At 50.1% G+C, this 27,985-nt stretch overlaps 1 protein-coding gene and 1 long non-coding RNA gene across 4 annotated transcripts in view; one reads left to right on the top strand and one right to left on the bottom strand.

Annotated features, from left to right (window-relative positions):
• Positions 1–27,985, top strand: part of ABCC1 (ATP binding cassette subfamily C member 1) — a 139,967-nt gene that overhangs the window by 82,311 nt on the left and 29,671 nt on the right. For all 3 annotated transcript variants that reach the window (XM_042971136.1, XM_042971137.1, XM_042971135.1), the window contains 7 exons: positions 6,189–6,335; positions 8,658–8,745; positions 11,675–11,750; positions 13,851–13,977; positions 17,523–17,699; positions 19,400–19,567; positions 21,558–21,741. In XM_042971136.1, coding sequence (XP_042827070.1) covers positions 6,189–6,335; positions 8,658–8,745; positions 11,675–11,750; positions 13,851–13,977; positions 17,523–17,699; positions 19,400–19,567; positions 21,558–21,741 — 967 coding nt within the window. The remainder of the gene's footprint in view (positions 1–6,188; positions 6,336–8,657; positions 8,746–11,674; positions 11,751–13,850; positions 13,978–17,522; positions 17,700–19,399; positions 19,568–21,557; positions 21,742–27,985) is intronic.
• Positions 18–26,868, bottom strand: LOC107180133. Its single transcript, XR_001510866.2, has 5 exons — positions 26,657–26,868; positions 12,933–12,999; positions 2,664–3,101; positions 2,095–2,248; positions 18–100 (listed from the first exon to the last, which is right to left on the bottom strand). It is a non-coding gene; the product is annotated as an uncharacterized LOC107180133 (long non-coding RNA).

Genomic DNA, 27,985 nt, shown 5'->3' with positions numbered 1-27,985 from the left:
ACGTTGTAGACATTCTGAGCCATCCAGCGTCTGCCCCAACTCTTGTCGTCTGCCAGCGTGGCCGTGCATAATACCTCCATAAACGGACGTGGCTGTGTTCCTGTAAAAATGTATTTATAGACCCTGAGATTTGAATTTCATGTCATCTTCCTGGGTCATAAAATACTATTATTTTGATATTTAAAAAAAAATGAATCGTGTAAAATGGTTTAAGCGCGTGGGCCAGACAAAAACAGGTGTGGAACCCTGGCTTGGAGTCTGGATGCCTGCTGAATTTTACTGCCAGCTCACGGTGTGCCCTGAGGCCGGTCAGTCTACCTCCCTGCCTCTGGGTTTTTGCAAAAGAAACACGAAGGGGTTAGGCCACAGGGCTTGTCATGTGTGGGCCCCTGCTTGCCCTCCGCTCCCATGCCCACCCTGGACATCCCCAGCCAGTCATGGGGTTCTCTCCCAGGCGGCCCGCCAGGTGATTGCTGTCAGCTGACTACAGTTGGCACACGAAGTGACATCTTTTAGCTGTTCTGGGACTCCAAGTTCTGTTCGATCCTTTCTGGCTCACGTGCGCCAGCCTTCTGGGCTAGAAGGTTCTGCCAGCTCATTCTTTCAGAACCCTCGGTCTCCCTAACTTTCTCCAGGTCTCTGACAGCTTTCTTTGGTTTTTAGAAGTAAAAAGTATTCGAAGACTGGATGGTGGTTATAGAGGGTGTGCTTTTGATTATTTTTCCTTTAAACTGTTAAATAGTTTCTGTGTGTTTGTAACTATTAAATATTCTCCTTTGCACAGGTGATACTCATTTTTTTTTTAATTTTGGTTTTGCCTATTTTGAGAGAGAGAGAGAAAGAATGCAAGCAGAGGAGGGGCAGAGAGGGAGGGAGACAAAATCCCAAGCAGGCTCTGCGCTGTCAGCTCGAACCACGACATCATGACTGAGCCAAAATCAAGAGTTGGATGTGGGACCCCTGGGTGGCTCAGTCAGTTAAGCGTCCAACTCTTGGGTTCAGCTTAGGCCATGATCTCACAGTTTGTGAGATAGCGTCAGGCTCTGTGCAATGTGACCATCACAGGTGTCTCCAGACTTTGTCAGGTGTCCCTCCAGTTGAGAACTGCTGGTCTGCAAGGAAAGGCACAGCCTTTTTCCTCTTCAGCCCTAGTCACTCAGCTTCTTTTTTTTTTTTTTTTTTTTTTTTTGAGTGCACAGAAAGCCTGTGCATAAATCAGCATAGCAGTGACTATACATAATAAATGTAATTAAACCTATGCATCTCTTTTATTTACTTTACTTTCTTACAAGTGATGGCAAATCATAAAGAAATCCAAGGCGTTTTGAATTGTACTTTTTGTTTTTTTTCTAATAGGTAAAGATCTGCAGCCAGGGGGAGTAAGTGACAGGGTTTTTTTAATCTGTGGGCTTGGTTAGACTTCGGCTGGGGAAGCCTTTTCCCATGACCCTTGGTTCTGGTCCTCTGGTCCTCTGGTCGTCAGGTCCTCTGACCCAGTGTATTCTTTCTAGCTTGTCCCCTGTATGTACTGACTTTTCACTTCACGTCTCCTGCCCTAGCCTCCGCCAGAAAGCCATGGCCCAGGAGATGCTTAAGAGGGGGACTGGCTTTTCTGGACCATGAATTTGCCACTCACTACGGGGTAGTGGGGATGGGGAAAGGCAGGGGCAGCGGGCTTCCAGAGGCGGAGTCCATTAAGTTGCTGGGCATGAAACCGATGAGCCTGGGTGTCATTTGGGGACCGTGGCCCCAGCCCAGACACCTAAGCCTCTGACTACATTAGGATGAAATATGTAGCGTTTGGTTCTCTTGGAAGGTGTTGGCCTATTCTTTCCACTGGCGAATTCCTGTGCTTCAAGAATGATGAGGTGTTTACCCCCCAGTAGGGTTGATGGAAGACAGAGGCCTAGGGAGGTCAGACAGGAGCAGGGCTGACATTGTGGCGGGATTAATGGGCCTGTTTTTCTGAAATGCAGAGCCTGGCATCTATCATGTACGCTTAATGCACTTTGCTAAAATAGTAGCCCCAGGCAGCCGTCAATATTTAGCATTTTCTGTCTTAGAAGATTTATGAGCTTTTCGCCTTCTACTTACCCTGTATCTCCCTTCGTTAGGACGATTATCATTCCATATGGCAATTATTCTCTGCTGATCAGATCATCCATGGACCTTATCTTTTTTTTGTTTCCTCCTGCTTGTATCTCTGGGCACGTGGTACACATTCATTAAATGTAATGTGGAGGAAAACCTGAATGAGTAAAAGATTTGAATAAGCCATGTTAGGAACTATTTTTCAATTGGCAGAAACCTAACTCCAACTGACTAAAGTTAAAAAAAAAAAAAAGTGGGATTTTGAAGTCACAAAATTGAAAAGTATAGGAAAGTGCTGGTTTTGACCATGACTGGGGTTTCAGGAATGGCTGGATCTAGGTATTTCAAAGGGAATGACCCCCCTCTCTGTCTCTCAGCTCTGCATTCTCCATGGGGTTTTCTTTCGGGCAGTTCATTTATGGCCAAAGTCACGTCCTGATACTCGGAGAAATTTTGTTTCCCAAAAAAAAAATTGCAGTATTGTAACCAGAAGCAGGAATGGATGCTGGGCAGACAAAAAGAACACAGGTCCACACACACAAGAGGAGTTGGGCTGGAGTAGATGGGCTCACCTGTGAGCTGCATTTCTCAATGTGGAGGCACTCTTAGCTCTGGGAGCGGCACCCTTGTTCTTCATTGCTTGCAGAAAACTCCTCACCTCCTTGACTTTCACCCATTACAAGGCTGTGGCACACTCCAGCCCCCAGCTCGCCTACAGCCCCAGTCTTTGCGCTGACCTCACTCGCCTCCGCACACGTCCAGATGCCCCGCTGCTGGAGAGAACTCCGTTGACACCTGCTTCCCCCAGACTGTGAGTCTCAGGAACGCCCAGCCTGCCTCGCCCCTCGCCACACAGTGCCGGTACACAGCAGGTGCTCAATTAGTCGTTGAGGAAGAATGAACTCCACTTCCTGGAGAAGCCAGGGCTGTGGAACTGATGGGCCACGTGCGGTTGCTCCCTGTCTTCGTGCGGATAGTAAATATACCATATAGCACGCTAATCTGTGGGGCTACGGAAAAGAAAAAGATGTGAGACAGAGCAGTAGGGAGGGCTTGTGGTTTTAAAAAGGGTGGTTGAGCACCTCACTGAGGAGGTGACGCTTGAGTAAAGGCCCGGTGGAAGTGAGGGCCCCCACCAAGGAGAGGGAAAAGCACATGCAAAGGCCCTGTGGCAGGACTGTGCCCACCCCATAGAGGGAATAGTCATGGAGGCCACGGAGGATAGGAGAGGAGGTCAGGCAAGTTACAGGGAAAGGATTTTACAAACCAGACAAGCCCTGGGGCCTGAGTCAAGACTTGGCTTCTCCACTAAGTAAAGCAGACTGACTTTAGGAGGTGGTTTTTTTGTTCTTAGTTTTTTTTTGTTTGTTTGTTTGTTTTTGCTGAAATATAATTCACTGTGTTAAAGCATACAACCCAGTGGTGTTTAATATGTTCACGAGGTTGTGCAACCATCAGCACTGTCTAGTTCCAGAACATTTCTAACAGCCCAGAAGGGAACCCTGTAGTCACTGATAGTCCCTCCCTACTCTTCCAGCTCTACCTAGCACACGTTAACCTTTTTTTTTTTTTTAATGTTTATTTATCTATTTTGAGAAAGAGAAAACAAGCAGAGAAGGGTCAGAGAGAGGGAGAGAAAGAATCCCAAGCAGGCTCCGTGCTGCCAGTGTGGAGCTGAACATGGGGCTCGAACCCCCGAACCGTGGGATCATGACCTGAGCCAAAATCTAGAGTTGGACGCCTGACCCACTGAGCCACCCAGGCGCCCCACTCATCTCCTTTCTGCCTCTGTAGTTTGCCTCTTGTGGACGTTTCCTATCCCTGGAATCACATAAGACACGGTCTTTGATGCTCGTTCTGGCTTCTCTTTGATGTAGCATCGTGTCTTCACGGGTCATCCATATTGTAGCACGTGTCAGCACCTCATTCCTTTTTATGGCTGAATACTGTTCCTTTGTGTGGATCTATCGGGCATTTTGAGTGAGAGTGTCTTCAGCTGAGAGGCTAGTGCGTCATGTAGCTTGTTGATGTCTCAGAGCCAGAACAGCAACCAGCTCCAGCTCTCCTTTGCAGTGCCTTGCCCTTGGGGCCCGGTGAGTAGATTCTTCGGAAGAGTGGACCAAGGAGTTTGGACTGGGTCCTGTAACCAGAAATAAAAACAGCTGCCATATATTGCGTTTTACCGTGTCCCGGGCAGTGTGCTAAGCACTTTGCTTAAATGCCTGCTTTGTCGCGGCCAGCAGCCCTGTGCACGTGGAGCCAGATTCCCTTATTTTGTAGATAGGAAAGCAGAGGCTTGCTTGGAGTAGGGAGGTGACACAGGGTCACACAGCTGATTCCCGGCAAAGCTGTTGGATTTCATTTTTAAGCTGTGTTACCCTCCAGTAGGTAGCAAAGAAATGGGGCAGCAGACACCCTGAAAGTGCCCTGGACCACTGCCGCACCAGGGACAGGGCTCAAACTCAGACATCCTGGCTCCCGGCAGCCTGCTCTGAGCTTAGGAAAGCAGAGGCCTGGGCAGTTTATTTCCCACAGGGAAAGCCTTTAATGGCTCTGTGATCCTGGGGCTGATGTGGGGGGGCAGGGACTTGTGTCCGTCTGTCGGGGTCCAGGGTTGTCCAGATTGCTTCTGATAGCGTGTCCTGGGTGATCTCGTGGGACACCTCTTATTGGCCTCGCCCGGCAACACCTGGCAATTCTGTGTCTCCAGCAGTAAAGGGAGAGGCACAGAAATCCCCCTGGTGATCTCATGCCTCCCTCCCCAGCTGAGCAGCCCGGCCCTGGATTATTGAGGGCGTCCTCCCTTTCTCCTGGTCAGGGAGGTAATGTGCTGCTGTCTCAGACAAGTGAACCCCCATCCTGGTCGGCCTGCAGCCTGGGTAGTAAAATCCCAGGAGGCACCCCAGGGCTTAATGCAAGTCTGACTTCTGGGAAAAGTGGTACCTTTGGCCGTTATTTTTGTTTTCCCTTTTGTTTTTTAATTTTTTTTTTTTTATATTTATTTTTGAGAGAGAGAGAGGGAGAGAGACAAAGGGTGAGCAGGGGAGGGGCAGAGAGAGAGGGAGACACAGAATCCAAAGCAGGCTCCAGGCTCTGAGTTGTCAGCACAGAGCCCGACATGGGGCTCAAACCCATGAACCATGAGATCATGACCTGAGCCAAAGTTGGACGCTTAACTGACTGAGCCACCCAGGTGCCCCTCTTTTTTTTTTTTTTTTTTTTAATGTTTTACTTAGTTTTGAGAGAGCGCAGGCAGGGAACGGGCAGAGAGAGAGAGGAACAGAGGATCCAAAGTGGGCTCCACGCTGACAGCACAGAACCTGACGTGGGGCTCGAACCTCAAGATCATGACCTGAGCCGAAGTCGGATGCTCAGTCCACTGAGCCACCCAGGTGCCCTGATCCCTCCCCCCCCCCTTTTTTTTTAAATGTTCCTTTCCCGGGGATATAAAATCATAAATTCTGTGAGCTGGAAGGAACTTGAAATAGTGGCATTCCCTGTCGCCTCCACACCCATTTCACGGATCAGGCATGTGAGGCATGGCGAGAGGAGGTATCCTGCCTGGGGATTGTCCTAGGTACCGAGAATGCTGCCCTGTACAAACCACATGCCTGACTTGGTGGAGTTTATGTTGTAGTGCAAGAGACCGACAACAAATACCTACAGTCCTGCAGTAAAAGGTAGCAGTAGGTGCTGTGATATGCGGGAGGTACAGTAGGTGCAGTCACAGGGTTGTTTCAGGCAGAGGGGGGTGGGGTGGCCTCTCCGAGGGTCAGCGGGAGGAGCCAGGCCACTGTCTGGATGGAAGGTCGTTTCCAGCAGAGAAGGTTGCAAGGGCAACGGCCCAGAGGTGGGATTCCACTACTGAGGAATTCTCTGAATATCTGTACGGTGTGCTTTGGAGAAGGTTGGTACAGAGGCCAGGACTTCCAGCTCCTGGTCACTCACTTATCTAGTTCTTTGCGTGTTTACTGAGTGCTTGCCGTGTTCTAGACACTGTCTTAGGCGTTTTCACCTGCGTCTGGCGGCCTGTCACGGGGCAGGTCTGACCACACTGCCCAGGGGACACAAGTCAGTAAAGGACGCTCTGTTTGCAGGTGGCCCTGTCTACATTTGCCGTCTACGTGACTGTCGACAAGAACAACATCCTGGATGCCCAGAAAGCTTTCGTGTCCTTGGCCTTGTTCAACATCCTCCGGTTTCCCCTGAATATTCTCCCCATGGTCATCAGCAGCATCGTGCAGGTACAGGCGAGGCTGGGGTGGGGGTGGGGGGTCAGGGAGGGATTCTCTGGGGACATGAAGCAGGAGGGGAAATGACGCAAATCCCCCTCTGTACCACTCCCTCTGTGTGACCCGTCCCACCGTGCCCGGTTGGCTTGATGAGGCCCCCACGGGGGGCTTTCGTGCTGTTTTGCTCATAGCCCAAAGAAAGGAATCCGTTTTACCTCTTGGCAAGGAACTCACATTTGAGCATACAAAGCAAATATTGAATGCAGCCAGGTGCTCTGTAAGATTCTGAAATATTTTATCCTGTTCTGATCTGGTCTGTTCCACCCTGCCCTATCTTCACCTGCTTTTTCAAAGAATGCACCTCTCGACTTACTAAATTGATTTCACAACCCACTGATGGGCCTTGACCCACCATTGGAAAAACCCCAACCCAGACCCACCCAGAGTTAATAAGGTCCACACAGTGACCCTGTAAAGAGAGGAAACCGGCCACTTAGTCGCTCTGTGACGCTCCCACAACTTTCCTGCCGGGAGTATTTTTCGTGTTTTTCTCACCAGCATTGAACGCGTTCATGTTGAAAACCCCATTTTCAGCCACAGATCAGCCTTAAGATTGGGTTGTACAGCTCTGTTGGTATGCTTTATTAAAAAAAATAAAATAACGAAATGGGGGCTTCTGGGTGGCTCAGTCGGGTAAGCATCTGACTTCGACTCAGGTCATGATCTCATAGTTCGTGGGTTAAAGCCCTGTGTTGGGCTCCGTGCTGGCCATGTGGAGCCTCCTTGAGATTCTCTCCCTCCCTCTCTCTCTCTTTGCCCTTCCCCCACTTGTGCTTTCTCCCTCTCTTCCAATAAATAAATAAACTTAAAAAAAAAAAATAAGCCAGCAAATAAAACCCCCTTTTATTATGAATAAATTCAGACGTACACACAGGTAGGGAGAGAACAGTATAATAATAATAATGAACTGTGTGTAGCACTCCCCCAGATTCAACATTTTGCCACACTTGGTTCGTCTAAATCTTCTTGTCTCCTCTCCTGCCCCACTTCCTTCCTTTCTTTCTCTGCTGAAGAAACTTATTTATGTATTTATGTATTTATTTTTCTAAGATTTTATTAAAAAAAAATTTTTTTTTAACGTTTATTTTATTTTTGAGACAGAGCATGAACAGGGGAGGGGCAGAGAGAGAGGGAGACACAGAATCGGAAGCAGGCTCCAGGCTCTGAGCCATCAGCCCAGAGCCCGATGCGGGGCTCGAACTCACGGACCGTGAGATCGTGACCTGAGCTGAAGTCGGACGCTTAACCGACTGAGCCACCCAGGCACCCCTAAGATTTTATTTTTAAGTAAGCTCTACACCCAACTCAGGGCTTGAACTCACAGCCCTGAGATCAAGAGTCGCATGCTTCACAGACTTAACCAGCCAGGTGCCCCTGAAGAATTTCAAAGCAAATCCCAGACCTCTTGACATTTCACCCATAAATGCTTCAGCATAAATTTCTTCTGCTTTTTTTTTTCTTTCAACTTATCTTTAGTGAGATAGAGTTGATAAGTACCGTTGCTTAAATTCAAGGTACACACAGCGTGTTGATTTCATATGCTGGCGTATTGCAATGGCATTACCTCTGGCATGTTACCTAACACCTCTGTCACATCACATAATTTTCGTTTCCTTTTTCTGGTGGCAACCAATAAGATGCCAACTTGAAGTTCATAAACAGTGTTGTTGACTGTGGTCACTCTGCATTGTATCTCAGGGACTTAGTTATCCACTGGTAGCAAGTTTTTTAAATTTTTTAATTATTATTTTTTTTAATCTTTATCTACTTTTGAGAGAGAGACAGAGTGCGAGTGGAGGAGGGACAGAGAGAGAGGGAGATGCAGAATCTGGAGCAGGCTGCAGGCCCTGAGCTGTCAGCATAGAGTCTTAGACGGGTCTCAAACCCACGGACTGTGAGATCATGACGTGAGCTGAAGTCGGACGCTTAACCGACTGAGCCACCCAGGTGCCCCCACTGGTAGCAAGTTTTTAACCCTTACACGGGACCACTGCCTTTGGTCATTGTTTCTACAAGTCCCTTGTCATCTGGGACAGTCCCCCTACCCTCTTTTTTAATACGGGTCGTGGGCTTTTAAAGGAAAACAAACAAGAACCAAAACCTGTTCTGTTTTTTATTCTAAGTCCCGCTCTTGTAGGAAACGCAGAGCCTCCAGAAATGAGGGAGGATGTGGGCCCCTCCACACCCAGAGGAAACCACTGAAAGTCGGCCTCGGTCTGTTTTCGCAAAAATGCTTTTAAAAATAACTGCACCCTGTAATTGCCTTCTCTGTAGGCGAGTGTCTCCCTCAAACGCCTCAGGATCTTTCTGTCTCACGAGGAGCTGGAGGCCGACAGCATCGAGCGGAAGCCTGGGAAAGACGGTGTGTGCATTTGGTTCCTCTGTACCTCAAAGGCTACCCTTGGCTTTGGCTGTGCCCAGAAGCCCGTCTGCGAGGCCCCAGGGAGCGGGGGCTCTGCAGAGTGGGGTGGCCTTATCTTGCACCGCCCAGGCGGCTGAACTTCAACTTGTTTCCTTGGTGTGTCCTCACCGAGAGGCAGCTGGAGGTGAGGCCTCCCGCCGAGGGACAGGATCCAGGGCTCAGATCTTGATTCTGTTCTGGGCAGATGGGCGGGCAAACCAAGGACAGATGTTGGGAGACCAGCTCCAACCTTCTAGCTCTTGTCCTTCGGCAGGTCACTTCACTGCTCTGAGTCTCAGTTTCCCCATATGGGTCATGAGGATGAAGGTGCCTTTCTCTAGCAGGGTGTTAACGTGGATTTTTATTGTTGATTGGGTTTTGTTGTTTTTTGGGGTTTTTTTTTTTTTGTTTTTTTTTTTTTTTTTTTTTTGTAGCTTACTAATTTATCCTTTCCTCATCAATCCCCCTGAGTGGGGATCTTACTCATGGCTATATCTCTAAGCACTTAATAATAAATATTCATAGCATTACCAGCAGTGACTGTTTTCACTTAAGTGACACTCCTGTCATGCACTTTCTGCTCTAAGGACGTGCAGACACTACCCCACCCGCTGCTCACACATCACACAGAGGAGCTGTGGAAACCCCCATTTTACAGATGAGGAAACTGGCCTAAGTGACCTGCTCACACAGCTAGTAAGAAGTAGAGTCAGAATTTGCACCCACAGCCGGCCAGTGGAATCTGTGCTCCAGTCCACTGGACAGTGTCTCCCTCACTGAGCTTTATTGAGCACCTACTATGCACCAAGCAGCACAGCTCTATGTGGTCCATCTCATTATTATCGGTCCTAGTCGACAGATGAGGAAAATGAGGCACAGAGAAGTTAAGTAACTGGCTCAAGGCTCTCCAGCTAGGACATGGCCACGCAGGGATTGGACTCAAACAGTCGGGCTCGGGAGCCCAATAAATACTGTCCGAGGCATGAATGTGTGTAGACGTTGGTTGTAAGGTACAAGTAGTGCCTGGCACCAAGTAGGCATTCAGATGTCTTCGGTGGTGTGTGCAACGCTTAGCCCGGTGCCTGCTGACCCAGTGGTTGTGGTGGCCGTTACGTCCCTCGCGTAAGAGAGGAGCGATCTGGGACATTTCCAACTCAGCCGTCTACGGCCAGGTTCCCCAGCCTCGGCACTGCTGCCAATCAAGGCCAGATGGTCCTTTGCTGTGGGTGGCGGGGGGGGGGGGGGGGGGGGCGGTGTCCTCTGCTTTATAGGGTGCTGAGGGGCATCCCGGGCCTCCACCCACTAGATGCCAGTAGCATCCACCCCAGTTTTGACAACCAAAATTGCCTCTAGGCATTATATCCCTTGGGGGGCAAAGTTGCCCTGGTTAAGAACCACTGCTCACCGGATGCTGGAATCTTCTTCTCAACATTCCTGGCCTGTGGTTACCAGTTTCTGCCATCCTGAGGACCTAGTCTCCCCCCTCCCCTCTTCCCATCCTGAGGACCTAGTCCCCCCCCCAACCCCCCCCCCCCCCGTAAATGTTACGGTGCCATCTACTCCTGGTCACATTTCTCTGCCTAACGCAGGCCTGAAATTTGGGACAGCCCATGGAGGTTTCAGAGTAGTAAAATTGCTCACAATTACCTGCAAGTGTCCTGTTGGAAAACCCCTAGGCCTCTGGAAAACCCCAGGCTTCCTCGTGTGGTCCGGGCCTCAGCACCCCCTTTCCACCCTAATGACAGTCTCCTAGGCTGCTTGACTTATTGAGATGTTTATCCACACTCCCTGGGTGCCAGATGGGGCCACTTTGGCCACTCCCGGCCGGGTCTGGTGGTTTTCTAGCTTGTCTGACTCAAGTGGCTTTTCTTTAAATTCCTTAAATAGCACCTTCCAGTTTCCTCCTTGGTCTGTGTTATACCTGGACGGGACGGGACAGGGAGGCCTGGGGACCGGGCTTGTTAGGTTAGGTTAACCAGTAACTTCCTCTTGCAATGGGCTTTTGTTTCTTCTCTGTGTGGGGGAATTTACTTCTTTATTTGACAGCTTGAAAACACGCCCATCTTATCTCTAGGTGGTTTTACGGAGGCTCATAATGAAGGGTCAAAAAAAAAATTTTTTTTTTTTTAAGTAAGGAGGCATAAAGTATAAAAGGGAGAGAAGGGGAGAGAAAGTAAAGGAAGAGGTGCTGGGAGCTTAGAATCCCAAGGAGCCATTATCCACAGGATGCGGACTTTGTCTTACCGCTCTTCCCTCCCCCATCCACCCTGTGATACCCCACCTCCTGTTGCACAGCCTGCTTTTTCACAGTTCACGTGCCTGCTGTTTCAGGAAGTTGGACCTGCTGCGATGGGAGCAGGGGTGGCGGGAGAAGGGATCCGGGGAGGTGCATTAGGAGGCCACCCTGCAATCTAGTAGCTCTGGGCCAAGGACCCCACTTTGAACAGAAAGCAAGGGCCTAGGGGTGGTGAGGGCCAAGGGCCAGGCCCACCTGATGGAGAGCAGTGCTTGTTCCCTGTTGACCCTGGCTTCTGCTCAGCGTCCCCAGCCAGAGCTGCCCGATCTTCCCAAGATGGGGGCACGGGGACCTCAGAGCTATGAGTAAACCCCCAGGGGCTCCCCCCACCCTGTGCGAGATGGGCATCTGGATGGTGTAACCTTCAAGGCAGAGCCCTGTTGTGGTTCCTTCTGCTTTGTGGGTCTGGTTGGGGTTCTTTAGAAACCAGAGCTAATGTAACCAGATAATGTCTAGTGCAAGTTTCTAGCACCTGCCATTGAACTTAAAAAAAGATAAGAGAGAAAAAAAAAAAAAAAAGAGAGAGAGCCTCCTGCTCGTGCTCAGTCCCCAGGCTTCATCTGTGCCTGACCTGTTGTGTCTGGTGCTTTTCAGGTGGGGGCACAAACAGCATCACCGTGAAGAATGCCACGTTCACATGGGCCAGGAGTGACCCTCCAACGCTGAATGGGTAAGCCAGGACGTGGAGAGAGCCAGGAGGCTCTGGTCAAATGTGGATTCCAGCCACACTCTAGCTCTTTGACCCTGAATAAGCCACTGTGCCTTTCTGAGCCTCAATTTACCCGTCGGGGAAATAGGTCTAGTCCTACCTGTTAGGGCTGCAGGAAGGAGCAGATGAGAGTGTGCTGGCACAGAGGGTTCCCTTGGATTGTAAAAGACAGAAACCATGCACAGATGGGTTTAGGCAACAGTTTTTGGCTTGCATAACTCAGAGCCACTGTCAGGTACAGCATGATCCAGGGACTCTGTGCCATCAGGATTCTCTCCATCTTGTCTTTGTTTGGTTTCCCTGTGTGCTGCTTCCTTCTCAAGCTGCCTCCCCACTCATGATGGGAAATAGCCCCCGTCAGCTCCCAGTGTGCCTCTTACTTCGGTGGGAGACCCAGCTGGCTCTTATTGGTCCAGGTTGGGTCATGTGCCCCTCACTGAGCCAAACACTGTGCCAGGAGAGATAGAGCGTACTGATCGGCCAGGCTGGGTCTAAGGCTGTGATGTTACAGGTTGCAGGCAGGCTTGGGTCTGCTGAAAGGAATTTTTTTCAGAAGGGATTTGTCAGGATGGAATTGTTCTGTCGTCTCCCAGGCCTACAGCTGCCGAGTCACCCTTCCTTGCCACCTCCCCATCTGGTACCAAAGCACACAGTGTCCAGGAATTGACCTGGTTCCCCAAGCAACTTGTCAAGTGTCTCTTATTTGTTTCTGAGCTGGGGAGGCCTTTCTCACTGGCTCTGTCAGGCTTCCTCAAAGGAGTCCCCAAAATACAGGGCCAGAAGGAACCTTTTTAGGGGCCAAATTTATCCCCCATGCCTCTTAACAATTACCTCCTCACTGGGTAGCCGAATTATTGCTGTATATCGACTGAGGAAGCATGGGGGACAGACTCTCTAGAGCAAAGAATCTTGGTAAAATTCTTTCTACACCTGGAAAATTCATGGTGGGGCTGCATGCTTGGGAAGTTCTTCCTTATGTCTAACTTCACTCCTGCCTGCTTCAATTTTAGCTTTTCTCTCTTGTCTGTCTCTCTTGTCTTTTTGTTCCATGCGCCTCACCCCCACTTCTGCTCTTGAACTCCCCAAACCTTTCCCCACCCAAACCTTTTCTCTCCTCACCCTATAAAAATAACCCATTCTCACCTGGACAGTCACAGGAGCCTCCTCACTGGGCGTCCTCTTCTGTTGTGGCCCCCTCATCCATTCGCCCCTGAGCACAGGAACAAAAGCATAATCGGTTCATGAGCTTTAAACAGTCAGCGATAGCAGAATCTAACGCCTGCACTAATATGTTGAAATCGTAACGGCATCCATCGAAAAGCACAGCCAGGGTGAGTAAACCCAAAGAGGCCCTGACTGCAGCCAGCGACTGGCCCGTGTCATTGGACAGGCAGTCTTGCCAGTGGAGCCTGGAGCTTACTGTCGTACTTGGGGTACCATCGTTTGTGAAAGGATGGTTTCCGTAGAGATGTGTTTCTCAGACTCGGATTCCTCCATGGCAGGTCCCCCGCTTCAAACTCCGAGGCCCCCAGCACAGCGAGCTTTGAGGTTTTCGGGCGTGCCTGCTGCCCACCCACCTCTTCAGGGCTGACCTTACTCCCCTCTGCCTCGTCCTGTGCCGTCGACTTGTCAAGCCCCGATCACACCTGTTCGTTCACACCCTTGGGCCTTCTCTTAAGCTCTTCCTGGGTTTCTGTGTCTGGTGCTGCTTACTCTTCCTTCACAGTTCACATTGAGGCTCCTGTCTATCCCTCAGGTCGCCTGCATGGTTAATCTGGCCCCCTGATCATGATCTGGCCGCCCAGGTGACTCCCGCTGCCTCTGCGTCTCTAAGACCCGTGCGCATCCCAGCGCCTGCCTGGAGCCTCATGTGCCCAGGCCCTCGCACGCTCCCTGAGCCAAGCTTAGCAGTAGGGGCAGCGGTGGTCATTTCCAGACTGGGAAGGCTCCTTCCAGCCCTGCCGTCCGCCTTTCTCCGCTCTGGGTACATCCAGCTCTGGTGGGTCACCACCTGTTTCAGGCAAGGGTGTGGCTGAGGCAGAGCACATTATGTCATTTCAGCATTACCTTCTCCGTTCCGGAAGGTTCCTTGGTGGCTGTGGTGGGCCAGGTGGGCTGTGGAAAGTCGTCTCTGCTCTCAGCACTCCTGGCCGAGATGGACAAGGTGGAGGGCCACGTGTCTGTCAAGGTAGGACAAGGACTGAGGGGGCTGGGGTGGGGGCGTGGCTGGCCTGAGAGGAGAGTCAAGTGCGATGCTGTGGTTTGTTTGATGGCGGCCCCTGTGCAGGAAGCGAGAGCAGCGAGGTCTGCCTCCTTCTCTCGCACTCGCCCTGCTCTTCTCTGTGCCCCCTCGAAGGCCAGAGTTGATGTCGCTTATTTCCCGCTGTGTCCTAACACAGAGAATAGTGCCCAGCAGGTAGCAGGCACTCGATAAATACTCTGTGAACACACGGGTGCTCCCTGGTCCACTCACTGCCTCTAATCCTCTCCCCACCTCTGGCCCTCAGTGTGCATCTTGTGGTCTCTCTTGACACGTGAGTCCCTCTGGCTTGTTGTCTCTGTCCGTGGGTCTGTGTCTGTATCTCTTTTTATAAATGTAACAAAATGTAACATTTTTGATCTGTGTCTTTGGGGTATTGTGTTGGAGAATTCTGGTTAAGAGAGCTGTTTAAATTCTGAGTGTTTCCTTGAATTCTTAATAGAAGAATGGAAGAAGAACTAGAGATTTATTGGTTTTTAAAATGCACAGGACTTGGAGCTAAGTTGGAATATTCCTCAAGAGAGAATTTAAGAGGCTGCTTCAGTGAACACATGAATCTCGCTGTAAGTCGAGAGCCTTGTTTTGCGTTTAGCTGATTCACCATGAAGGAGTTGCCCTGGAGTAGGAAGCGTCCCTCGAAGTTTCCTGGACGCCAGTCCTTCAGTGTGGTCTGCTAGACTCATCCTGCGGTTGTTTGAGGAGGAGAGTTCTGGGCTCAGACAGGCTCGGGAGAGAATGCACACGCAGCTCCCCTCCCTCTTGGAGACTTAAAATAAACGTGAATAAAGTAAAGGTTCTGAGAAGTCCCACACGGAGAAGAAAACTGATTTAAGTTTGGTTAACCCAGTGTGTCCCGGGCATACTTGGCCCGTGCAAGTATTTGCATCCCCAGAACTATTGTCCCTTGGAATCTCCTCCTAGGAATGCTGGTTTATGCAGTTGTTTTTATTTCAGAGCAAAGTCCTTTTTTTGTTCTTCGGGTTTTTTGTTTTTGTTTTTTTGTTTGGTGTTTTTGTTTGTTTATATGAGGCCCTTTAGCCTGATATGCGTCGCTAGAAAAGTATACGTTACGTTAGTTGGGTCTACACTGAAGGCGTTTAGCTGCGGTTTTCGGAAATATTCCGTCGCTACTTTGAAAGTACACGTTGTAAAGTGAGCTTAATGGGCAGCGTGCCCTACGTTTCTGGAAGTACGCTCCAAACTGTCCACATTGTGTTCTGCGTCGTTAATGCGTTTCCACCACCGTAGCGCTCTTGACGTGTGGGCTGGATGGTTTTCTGCTGTGGTGGGCTTGTCCTATGCTGTGTCACAGCCTTAGCAGCATTCCCGCCCTCTGTCCACTAGATGCTGATAGCCGACTCCGGTTGTGATAACCAGGAGGGTCTAGATGTTGTCACATGTCCCCCAGAGAGCAACATTTTTTAAAGTAAAAAAAAAAAAAAAAAAAAAGGCTTTAAATGCAGAAATGATGCATCTCTTAGAAGCTGAGGGTGCACTGAGTATTTGGTTTGATGAACTGATTTCTCTGACTGGTTATTTTGCCCTGCAAAGGAGCATGCTAGAAATGTGTTTAAAATATTAATTTTCTCCAAATATTTTACTTGGGTATGCCATGTCTGAATTTTCTGTGGGTTCTGTGGTGAGACTTTGTGACATTTTGGCCTCCTGTCAGTTAGGGTATTAGTTTAGTTATTTATCTGAGAATGAAGATTGAGATTTGAAATACCTGGGTCCCTCTCCCAACCGTATCCCTCTAGAATTCCCTTATGGAAGAACCTTCACTCGTAGCGGCTCCTGGGTGGCTCAGTCGGGTACGTGTCCGACTCCTGGTGGGCTTAGGTCGTGATCTCACGGTTTGTGAGTTCAGGCCCCACATCGGGGTTTGCCCTGGCAGCACAGAGCCTGCTTGGGATTCGCTCTCCCCCGCCCCCTTCTGCTGCTCGCACACATGCACGCTCTGTGCGCCTGCCTCTCTCTCTCTCTCCCCCTCTCCCTCTCTCTCTCAAAAATAGATAAACATTAAAAAAAATAATAGTAATCTTTGCTCCCCTTGCCCTTCCAGTAAAGCCCAGGCTCCTCACCTGGATCCCTGGCCTGGGGTGGGCCGGCCCTTGCTGCCCTCCAGCTCACTCCTACCTGTCTTCCCCTTCACAGAATGTTCCAGTCATCCTGGCCTTCCTGTTCCTTGGATGTGCCAGGTTCTACTTGTCTCTGGACCTTTGTGCATGCTGTTCCCTCTGACTGGAATGCTTTTCCGTTTCTCATTTGTCACACCAACTAACCCTCACCTGTTGGTCCTTTGAAACCGATGATTTGACATAGAAGTAACCTTGATTAAATTTCATCAAGGATATTTCCCCAAGGAATCCTTCCCTGATGACCCAAGCTAGGTCTCTCTTTTCAAAGGACTTTTTTTTTTTTTTTAATTTATTTATTGAGAGAGAGACAGAGAGAGAGAATCCCAGGTAGGCTTCATGTTCAGCCCAGAGCCCAGTGCAGAGTTCAGTCTCACAACTGTGATATTATGACCTGAGCTGAAATCAAGAGTCAGACGCTGAACTGACTGAGTCATCCTGGCTCCCTTTTAAAGGACTTTTTATTGATGTATATATTTATTTTTATTTATTCTAAAGTTTGTTTATTTGAGAGGGACAGATAGCATGAGCAGGGGAGGGGCAAAGACAGGGAGAGAGAGAGAATCCCAAGCAGGCTCTGTGCTGCCAGCACAGAGCCCAATGTGGGGCTTGAACCCACAAAGTCGTGAGATAATGACCTGAGCTGAAACCAAGAGTCAGTCACTTAACCAACTGAGCTACCCAAGGTGCCCCTTAAAGGACTTTCTAAAGGACTCATTTTTTTCTCTCTTAGCATTTACCCCAAACTGTAATCAAAGAATTTTTTTTTTTTTTATCACATCAGGGACTTATCTTTTTTTTTAAGTTTTTTTATTTTTGGGAAACAGTGCAAGTGAGCAAGGGCAGACAGATTGGGAGAGAATCCGAGAATGTCACAGAGGGGCAGAGAGAGAGAATCCCACACAGGCTCTCCAGTGTCATTGTAGAGCCCGAATCGGGGATACAGCTCACCCGATTTGGGGTTTGAACTCACAAACCGTGAGATCATGACCTGAGCCGAAGTCGGATGCTTAACTGACTGAGCCACCTAGGTGCCCCACTTCTTGAGAGGCAGGAGTTTTGTTCACTGCTAGAGGCATTTAGTGAATTCTTAACTAAATACAGACCTGTAATCTCACTAATGCAGATTTCCGCTCTTGAATTCCTGATATTAGAGTCTGCGATTGACCTAGTGTGGGGTCTGATCCCAGGTCTGGCATCTGAGTCTGTCGTGACTCATTTTCCCCCTTGCTGAGCGTCTCGGGAAGTAGAATCCTCCTGGCGAGTGGATGGGCCAGCTGCCATCTTGTTAACCGAGTCTGTCTGTCTGTCTTGCTGCCTTCTGTATTTGCTGCCTAGGGCTCAGTGGCCTACGTCCCCCAGCAGGCCTGGATTCAGAATGATTCTCTCCGAGAAAATATCCTTTTCGGACGCCCGCTCCAGGAACGGTATTACAAGGCAGTGATCGAAGCCTGTGCCCTCCTCCCAGATCTGGAGATCCTGCCCAGCGGGGACCGGACGGAGATTGGTGAGAAGGTCAGTCGGTACAGCCTCAGCATGGCACCTGTATCAGTCAGCCACAAAATCTTAGGGGCTTGTGTTAAACACTTCTTCTCCCTTTTGACTGTGGTTGGCTGACCCACACCGGGCTCAGTCAGGCAGCTCTGCTCCGTGTCACGGGCCAGCTGAGCTCGCCTGTAGGCCATGGGGTTGGCTGGGGTCTGCCCCGCATGGCTTTTTGCTGGGGCTTCGGCTGAAGGGGCGATAGCTCTACAGGGGGACACCCTTCTCGTGGTGACAGCAGAAGCCCAAGAGAGACAGAAAAACCAGATGGTGTCCCTTAAGGCATATTGTCCTTTTCACCTGGTTGAACTGAAAGATGGGAGAGCAGGAAGTGCCCTTCGCCTTTGCAGTCATGTGACTGCGGAGTCACATGACAGGGCGCTCTACAGGGAGGAGGGGTGCCAGTGATTCAGATGTCCACAGTCCCTTTCAAAGCAGCGATAATAGTAAAAATAATATGGTCGCCAGCAGCTGTTGGGCATTTGCTCTGTGCCAGGTACCGTGATAGACATTTTTATGTATTTCATCCTCATGGCAAGCCCATGAGAGGGGATTGACTGTCATTTGCATTTCATGGTTGAAGAAAGAGAGGCATAGAGGGGGCTAAGTGACTTGTCCAAACACCTTCCCACTAATGTTTGCTTATTTTTGAGAGAGAGAGAGACAGAGCGTGAGTGGGGGAGGAGCAGAGAGAGAGAGGGAAGCAGGCTTCAGGCTCTGAGCTGTCAGCACAGAGCCTGATGCGAGGCTTGAACTCACTAACTGTGAGATAATGACTTGAGCCAAAGTTGGACGGTCAACCGACTTGAGCCACCCAGGTGGCCCTGAGTGAGTTGTTTTAACGCACGTGTCTGTTTCTGCCACATGGAGACTCCTCAGCCAGTCCCGGTCTGGCTGCCAATAAAAGTCTAGAGCGAGAGAGTATGACTGGGTCTGACGTCTGCCCCGGGCCAAAGAGCTGTGGCCGGAGGGGCCATCAAAAAGAACCTGGCTGCCTGAACCCCACCTGGGTGTGTAGGGAGGGCAGGCATCTCTCTCAGCAGAGACTGGGCCCCGTTAACCCGGCGGGGGTCCACTTGGACTTCCCAGCCGTAGACGGAAATGACAGTCGGTAATCGATAATCTGTAGTCGGAGGGAGAGCTGTGACTGCTGCGGTGTGCTCCATGGAGCGCCCTGGTGTGAATTAGAAATCGGTGCCCTTCCTACTGGTGAGTGGGGGTGGGGGGAACTTCGGCACCCCCAGAGTGCAGCCTGCCTTGGCTCTCTGTGGTTTCACCGTGAGTGAGAGATCAGAGCAAGCGTGCCAAAGTGGTAGCTATTAACCAAAGCAGCGGCAGCGGGCTCGTTACGGCATCTGCCGGTGCCTTCTGTCAGACTCCAAGATCCGGAGCCTTCCTGTTGCTTGGTGCCACGGTTGCCAAATGCCCACGCTGTGCCAGCTGTCTGCTCAGCAGCTCCCAGGGGCTCCAGTTTTCTCTTCTGCCTGTTTTAGGGTTGAGGCTGGATTCCGTGGTCGGCCTTGAGCACAGTCCGTGCAGACACAATCTCATGCCTCTGCTTCCTGCTCAGACGAGGGGAGGCGGTTCAGCCCTCCAGGGCCGCCAGCCAGGGTCTGCTGCCTCCTGAGCAGGGCTCCCTAGGAACCCCCCCCTTCTGCCGTGTCTCTTCCCAGGGCGTGAACCTCTCTGGGGGCCAGAAGCAGCGTGTGAGCCTGGCCCGGGCCGTGTACTGTGACTCTGACATCTACCTCTTCGATGACCCCTTGTCGGCGGTGGATGCCCATGTGGGAAAACACATATTTGAAAATGTGGTTGGCCCCAAGGGGATGCTGAAGAACAAGGTACCTGCCGAAGGGCCAGGGCTCGGCTCTGGCCGTCCTCGCGCATTTGTTCAGTCAAAATGTGCCCCCTTTGGGAATCCTTCACTTCCCACCTTTCAGGATTATTTTTTTATTATTATTATTATTAATGTTTATTTATTTTTGAGAGAGAGAGTAAGTGAGCATGAATGGGGGAGGGGCAGAGAGAGAGGGAGACACAGAATCCGAAGCAGGTTCCAGACTTCCAGCTGTCCACACAGAGTCTGACACGGGGCTCAAGCTCACGAACTGTGAGACCACGACCTGAGCCGAAGTCAAATCTTTAACCGACTGAGCCACCCGGATGCCCCCCACCCCATTTTTTTAACTGAGCCATCCAGGTGCCCCCCCCCCCATTTTTTTAATTGGACTTCAGAACACGTTTCTAATGCTTCCCTTGCATGCCTTTCTGGGACATGCTTTCTTGCTCTTGTCCTTATAGGGGGACGTCCTTGACACTGACTTGAAGTCCTTGCCTTCACGTGGCCAAAGGAGGCGCCTCTTCCCGATTTAATAATGGGCGGCTTTGCAGAGGGAAATCCTATCCCTTCTGACTGATGGGGCAGCTCTCCCTTCCCTGCTGACGTGGCTGTAGGCTGAGGGACGGAGGTTTGGAGCAGGAAAAGTGCCTATAGTGCCCGTACATGGCAGGAAATGTGTCCTCACCCGTTTATCATCATCATCATCATCATTTTTAGGGGAATTATAGGATGGTTGAGAAGGAGTACTGCTTTTCAGTTTTTTTCTTCTGGAGAAAGAAGTATTTTCCACATGTCCATGGGGAAAATAGAGAAGATTCAGAAAAACACAACAGAGAAAAAAAAAAAAGCAATTTTGGACAACCCTACCTCATGCAGATTTTCTTATTTCAAGCCTTATAAATAGGTTATCATGTCATGTGTATACATAATGGACCTCAAGCCACTTAACCTGTTGTAAGCATCATCCTGTACACACCATAAAAATTCTGGATAAACATAATTTTCAATTTAAAAAACTTCGTTATCAAAAATCTAAAAGAGTGTAAGAGTGTATACGTAAAGCAAAAAAAAAAAAAAAAAAATGGCCCTCCTTTGTCCTGCGTCCTAGGCCCTGTCTCAGGAGACAGGTGTCACCAGGCCACTTGCTGTCTGTTTCTGTACCACCCTTGAGCTAAGACTGGCTAAGACTGGTCTTTACATTTCTGAAGCGGTTGGAAAAAATCTGGAGGGGAAAAAAAAAATGTGTGACATATGCAAATTGCATTGAGTTTAAATATATTTTTATATTTATATATAACACATATACATATTTCATTTATATAATATATATTTATTGGGTCACAGACCATCTTTTTCCATCGTATGTACGACCACCTTCACGCTGTGGCAACTTCACCACCGGTTGCCATAGCAACCGGAGGATCCATAAAGCCAAAAGTATTTACCATTTGGCCCTTTAAGAAAAAGTTTGCCGACTCGTGTAGTTTGATGAACGTCCTTCCAAACCTTGACTTAACTGGATAAAATATATACAGACGTACAAGTTTTGTAGTGTCTTTTGGGAGGTGGGGGATTACTTGAAAAGAAAATGACGCCACGGCACACAGATTACTTTGTATCTGTGTCATTTTTCTGTTCTTGGACACATGCATGGTTCCCTCCCTGCCTCCCTCTCATCCTTCAGATTTCTGTTCACAGATAGGCTTCCCCATCACCCTTGTTAAAATTGCAACCTTCCACCCTCGGTCTCATACCCCCCCCAGCACCCGCTGTGTTGTACTTGTATTGGTCCTTTCTCTCCCGACCCTGGAGTGTGGGGCTGGGATCTGTTTCCCTCCCTGCGGCCCCCCAGCTCCTGGCAGGTGAGTGTTGAAGGGAGGCACCCATAGATGGGGGCGTCCCCAGCACTCAGACTCAAGCTTGGCCGCTGGGCTTAGGGGAATTGCGCTCATGCCCGGGCGCTGACTCGCGGGTCCCCGCTCTGCCCGCAGACACGGCTCCTGGTCACACACAGTATCAGCTACCTGCCCCAGGTGGATGTCATCATCGTCATGACTGGAGGCAAGATCTCCGAGATGGGCTCCTACCAGGAGCTGCTGGCCCGGGACGGGGCCTTTGCCGAGTTCCTGCGCACGTACGCCAGCACCGAGCAGGAGCAGTCCGAGCAGGATGACGGTAGGGCGCGCGGGGTGCCTCACTGGACCCCCGCTGCCTCCCGGAGGTTCCCCCACACCCCCTCCGCAGTGGCCTGTCGGCAGCGGGCCAGCCTCTACAGGGTCCCAACGCTTTGGGGCCGCATTGAGAGGGGGTCCCAGCGCTTTGCGGTGGGGGCAGCAGATCTGGGCCCAAGTCCTGCTACTTTCCTGCGATGTGGCTCTGGGCCGAGCTTCAGTGTTCTCTCGGCAGGCACAGGGACGGTGGTGAGGTTCTCAAGAGGCTGTGGGAAGCAGTGACTTTGTATGGCATAATCTAGAACAGATGTGAGGGTCGTGGGGGTTGTAGGCTGCTGGTTGGCAAGACCTCGGTTTGAGTCCCATTGCCCCTCTTTTTTTTTTTTTTAAATGTTTATTTTTGAAAGAGAGAGGGTGGGGGCAGAGAGAGAGGGAGACACAGAATCCGAAGCAGGCTCCAGGCTCCGAGCTGTCAGCACAGAGCCCGACGTGGAGCTCGAACCCGTGAACCGTGAGATCATGACTCGAGCCAAAGTGGGATGCTTAACCGACTGAACCACCCAGGTGCCCCCCACTGCCCCTCTTACTAGGGTCCCCCAAACCCTTCTGAGCCTCAGTTTCCCCACTGATAATAACAGAACAGTCTTCTGGCACTCGGTGGAGATTTCATGTGCTGAATTCCATAGAGCCTTGGGCGTAGTGCCTGGCACACAGTGTTCGGGCCATGACAGCTGTTGTCATTACCCGCCCCAGGAAGAGTGCCCATCTCTTCACCCCATGCCCTTGGCACCTGCCAGGTCAGTGCAGACCTGCCCCCTTCCCACCTGCCGCACCCACTGTGTCCTCTCGGGCCAGGACTCCAAAAGCTGGAACCTCACCCTGTCCTTATTTGAAGGCTTCTGTGGTGAGACTTCTAAGAATCCGTCCTCTCTTCTCTGTTGGCTTAGATTTCAGGGGATTGGTTTGCCGCCTTCAGGCTGCCCTGTGTTTCATCACTCAGACTGGCATCTCAGAGGCTCCTCTCCTCCCCTCTCTGCTTGGAGCTCTGACCCCACAGAGAGGGAAGAGGTCATCTGACACCTTTGCTCCTTAGCTTGCGGCAATTGCTAAGAATGAAAACGAGAGATTGCTCTTCCGGCCCTGATCTCCCATCTCCAGGAGCAAATTACAGACTCCCCCAGCCTCCGGGGCACGTTCTTTATGTGCTTTGTCCCCAGGGAGGCCTCAGATAGACTGTCCACAGGGGCAGGGCTGCGGGACTGCCTCGTTGGGCAATTTGCACGGGTGCTTTTGTTCTCGGAACGTCTGTGATACGGATCTAAGACACAGCCGCTGCTTGCTGAGGGCTTCCCGGGGCCCCTGTTCTCTGCCGGAGTTCCCTTGTTGACCGCTTCCATCGACTCACGAGGGAGTAGAATTGTGATTCCCGGTTCACTGGTGAGGAAAGTGAGGTTTAGGGAAACTTGTCCCTTCTGTGTCAGGGACAGCTGGGTTCCTGTAGCTGTGAATGGGGCCGGTCCCTAAGAAAGAGCTGTCTACTCTTCATCGAGGTAGTCAGATTTTTATTAAGCGTCTACTATGTGTTGAGTGTTTGTATTAAGTCCCTGGGGCTTCCTTGACAAAGTGCCACAGGCTGAGCGGCTTAAGCAACAGAAATTTAATCTCTCACAGTTTGGGAGAATGGAAGCCAAAGACCGAGGTGTTCACCGGACTGATTCTTTCCGAGGCTCTGAGGGAGGGCTGTTCCACCCCTCCCCTGGCTTCTGGAGAGCTGCTGGCGGCCATTGGCTTATAGATGCGTCACCCCCACATCTGCCTCCGTCTTTCACACAGAAACCTGACGTGTTTCTGTCTCTCAATTTCCCCTTTTTATAATGACACCAGTTATATGGGGTTAGGGCCCGCCCTAATGACCTCACCTCAACTCATTACACCCGCAGATAACCTGTCTCCAAATACAGTCACTTTCGGAGCTACTGGGGGCTAGGAATTCAGGAATTCCTAGAACAACACTATTCTAGGTTTTGGGGAGACAGAAGTGAATGACATCTAGACAGATCCCTATCCTCATGAACCTTGGAATCTGTTGGGAGAAAAGGGCAAAACACAAATCAAGAAATAAATGGTTTCCTAGAGCGTTAAGTGCTATGAAGAAAAAAAAAACCACACAGGATGATGAGCTAGGGAGTGATGTGGATGACACCTGGCCATGCAAGGTGGTCAGAGACGCCCCTTTCTGAGGAGGTGACCTTGGCATGGAAGGTTGCCAGCAAGGAGAAAATCCAGGGAACAGTGTGCTGACGCAGGGAATGGAAAGGAGGCCAGGGTGGCCAGACCACGGTGGGTGAAGGGACAGTGGTGGGAGATGGCCTTTCAGGGTGAGGAGTTTGGGGTTTGGTCTCAATGCAGGGGGCATCCAGTGAATGTCAGAGAGGGGCAGCAACTTGGCCAAGGACACACAGCGGCTGCTGGCAGGGGTGGGACCTCAAGTCTGGCCTAAGTTTCAGTCGTCTGCTCCTTCCCTTCGTGCTTTATGTGTCTGCCTGGGGTCAGGGCTCGTCCATTGCCTCTGCATTAGTGTGCTTCAGGAGCCCCAGTGGTTTGTCACGTTTTATTGAGATACAGTTGGCATAGCATACGATCCTCCCATTTAAAGCATACAGTGTAGTGATGTTTAGCACGTTGAGAGTTGGGCAGCCATCACCAAAACCAACTTTAGAACATTCCGGTCACCCCTCCAGAAAACCTCGTAGCCGTTAGCAATCACTCCCCATTTTCTCCCAGCCCCCTAGGTCCCTGACACCTGCTCATCTTTCTGCCTCTAGATTTGTCTGTTCTGGGCATCTCATGTAAATGGAATTCTAGACCGTGTGGTCCTTAGTGAGCTGGTTTCTTTTGCTTCGTGTGATGTTTCTGTGGCTCACCCGTGTGATAGCACATGTCTATACTTGATAACCTTTCTGTGGCTGGGTAATACACCCCATTTTGTTTATTCAGTCATCCCTTGATGACAGGTCAAGTTGTTTCCATGTTTTGGCTGTTTTAAATTATGCTGCTCTGAACCCTCTTGGTATTAAAAGTGTTTCCTTTTGCGAGCGTGAGGCAAGAAATGCCTCCAGTTTATCATTCCTGGTGGGAATGAGTTTCTACGTGTCTCTGCTCTAGGGGTCGGAAAGTTCTGTCTTAAGTCTAGCCTGCTTCCCTCCTGCTTCAGGGTTGCCTTCCTCTGATTGTCATGCCCCTGCCACGTGCTGGATGAGGCATCCCCACGGCCCCTGTACGTCACAGTCCAGCTTCCTTCAGGTGAAAACAACCCTGTATGCTCTCTCAGGTGACACGTGTGCCTTTTACTGAATCTTTTTCCTCCCGAACGAGGTCTCCCTCCTTTGTATCCCAGGTGCACAGGGAGCATCCTTAAACTCTGCTGACCACAGATGGGTTTTTTCAGTCCCCTTCCTCCACCACCACCACCAGATCCAAAGCATTTGGTGCAGAACACGGAATACTGCCAATTACTTTTTTTTTTTTTTTCTTTTTTCCTTTGGCCACGTCAGCACTTAATTTGGCAATGAAAATGCCACCCTTGCACCACTGCGGGGTCATTTTCCCAATTTAGCCGTACAGCCACCCCCAGAAGTCCTCAGCCCTGTGGGTCTGAACTCACACTGGGCGGCGTCTTCACTTTCTCCCTCTCTCGGAGGGGCCCCCGGCACTGCAGCTTGGCATCGGGGTCCGATATTGCTCAGCTGTGGCAGGTTTCCAAGAGCCAATGACCCTGAATTTGTTTGAGCCACATTTTTGGCTTCCCCTAAAGGGAAACTTTTTTTTCCCTTGTTGGATTAATCAGATCTTTTTTAGAACACCCAGGCTGAAGGGGGAGAGTTGTTGGTTTGGGGGGATTCTTTCCCAGGGGGGTAGGGAATAGTAGAGGTAACAGGAAGTAGGCTTAGGAAGAGAAGATACTGACCAGTCCTGGCAGGGATTTATTACACTGATTTGTAGGAAACTTTTTTCTTCCTGTTTCTTTTCTTTTCTTTTCTTTTCTTTTCTTTTCTTTTCTTTTCTTTTCTTTTCTTTTCTTTTCTTTTCTTTTCCCTTTCCTTTCCTTTCCTTTCCTTTCCTTTCCTTTCCTTTCCTTTCCTTTCCTTTCGGTGGCAAAGAGAGTTACAAACTGACTCATTAACCTTTGTATCCGGAAGGTAAAGAACCTTCCTATGTACTCTGGTGTCTTTATTAGGAAGACTGCTCTAAAATTTAGAGCAGTGGTTTTTAGCGGGGGAACATCTGTGCCTCCCAGGATACTTGGCAGTGTCTGGAGACTTTTTTGGTTGTGACAACTGGGATGGAGGAGGGCGGTGCTAACACAGAGGGTGGAGACCAGAGACGCTGCTAAGCATCCTACAATGCGCAGCACTCCCCGCCCCCCCCCGAAAATAGAGCATATGCTCTGACTCCACGCTCCCCAGGTTCTTTCCTGTCGTCTTGGGAGAAACACCTTTCTCCCACTTTTCAGAACCTTACTTAATTCATCTCTCAACCTCATGTCTAATTTTTTCTGTTTCTCAGATTTTTGCTGGCAGTTTTCTTTTTTTTTCTTTTTTTTCTTTTTCTTTTTTTTTACTGATTAGGGAATCAATATGTGCTCATTTTAGACAGCTGGAAGCTGCAGAAAAACCCACAAAACCAGGAAAAAGAATGTCCATCCACTCACCCACCTGCCAGAGGGTTTGTCTGTGTCTGTCTTGCCTCAGCCTTACTCCCAAGCAGAGGAGTGCCCTCTGTGCATTCAGCCATCAGTTTTCCTTTCTTTCTTTCCTTAACAGTGGTAACAGTGGGTCATAAGCACCGCCCCATATTGCAAAAGTCTCTCATAAACACCGAACAGCTGCTGGAGAGTCCAGCGTCCAGATGGCACATACCTTTAGGCTGTTCTCAGTAGCCATATTTCTTCCTCCTGAGTACAAAGAACTTTCTGGGCCTAGGCTGGTGGATTGGGCCAGGCGATGCAGCCGGTCAATTCCGTTTTTGGTCAAAAACGAAGCGTTGACTGTAACGCAGCGACTTGGGATTCTTCCCTTGAGGGAGGTTTGCCTGCTGGCCCGTGCCCAAGCAGAGTTCCAGAACCTTCTTGAGAATAAACAACAGAACTCCGAGGTGCTGGTTTTGAGGGCCGGTGGCTGGCTGGACACGGAGCCCAGGCAAGGGCACTTAGGAGGTCCAAGGGCAGGGACCCTTACACCCCAAGGGGAAGGGAGAGCCCCTTACCTGGTACCTGCAAGCACTGGAAGAACATGTATTGGAGTAGAAGTTTGGTGCCTTTGCTGAAAAAAAAAGTCCTTACTATTTTATAGCACCCCCCACTCCCCCCTTTGATTTTCCACTTTCTCTGCTTTAGTTTTCTTTGTGGTACTAACCACTGCCTGACAGCCAAGTCTGGATCTGTTACTTCGTGTATTATCTCTCTCTCTGTCTCTCTCCCTTTCCCTTTCCCCTTCCTTTTCCCTTTCCCTTTCCCTTTCCCTTGGAATTTAAGCTCCATGAGGGCTTTTTGGTCACTTGTATATCCCCAGGACTGGGAACAGTGCCTGGCACACAGTAGACGCTCAGTATAATGTGTTAAATAAGCAAATGGATGCATTGTGCCTTGATTATTGAAGGCACATCCTACGTAAGCTTTGAACATTCCCACAGCTGTCTAAAGGTCCCAGATTAGAAGAAAATATGCGTTGATTTTACCCATGTCTCCAGGGTTGGTTTAGAAATCAGCTTTACGGGGCGCCTGGGTGGCTTAGTCGGTTGAGCATCCGAGTTTAGCTCACATCATGATCTCGTGGTTCATGGGTTCGAGCCCCGCATCAGGCTCTGTGCTGACAGCTCAGAGCCTGGAGCCTGCTTCAGATTCTTTGTCTCCCCCTCTCTCTGCCTCTCCCCTGCTCATGCTCTGTCTCTCAAAAATAAACATTAAAAAAAAAATTAGAAGAAAGCAACCAGCTTTGTGGGTGTGGGATATGAGATGGCATCATGGTGGCCAATGGGGTGCCCATTCTGGCCCTGGAAGGTCATCTCTGCTTCACTTGGCCACTGATGTGTTAATCTGTCCATCTGCATGTCAGGTGTATACAGAGTGCTTGGTGTGTGCCATGGGGACACCCAGTACTTGAGCCACTGTGTGGAATGGTGCCTCTTGGATTGTGCAGTGCACGGTCTGTTACACCCTACATGGCCATCCATTGTGCCTGATGATGGGA

This window comes from Panthera tigris, chromosome E3, assembly GCF_018350195.1.
Source record: "Panthera tigris isolate Pti1 chromosome E3, P.tigris_Pti1_mat1.1, whole genome shotgun sequence".
In the NCBI taxonomy this organism is placed as follows: Eukaryota; Metazoa; Chordata; class Mammalia; order Carnivora; family Felidae; genus Panthera; species Panthera tigris.
The sequence above is the reverse complement of the archived record's forward strand: the minus strand, read 5'-3'. Positions and strand labels throughout refer to the sequence as shown.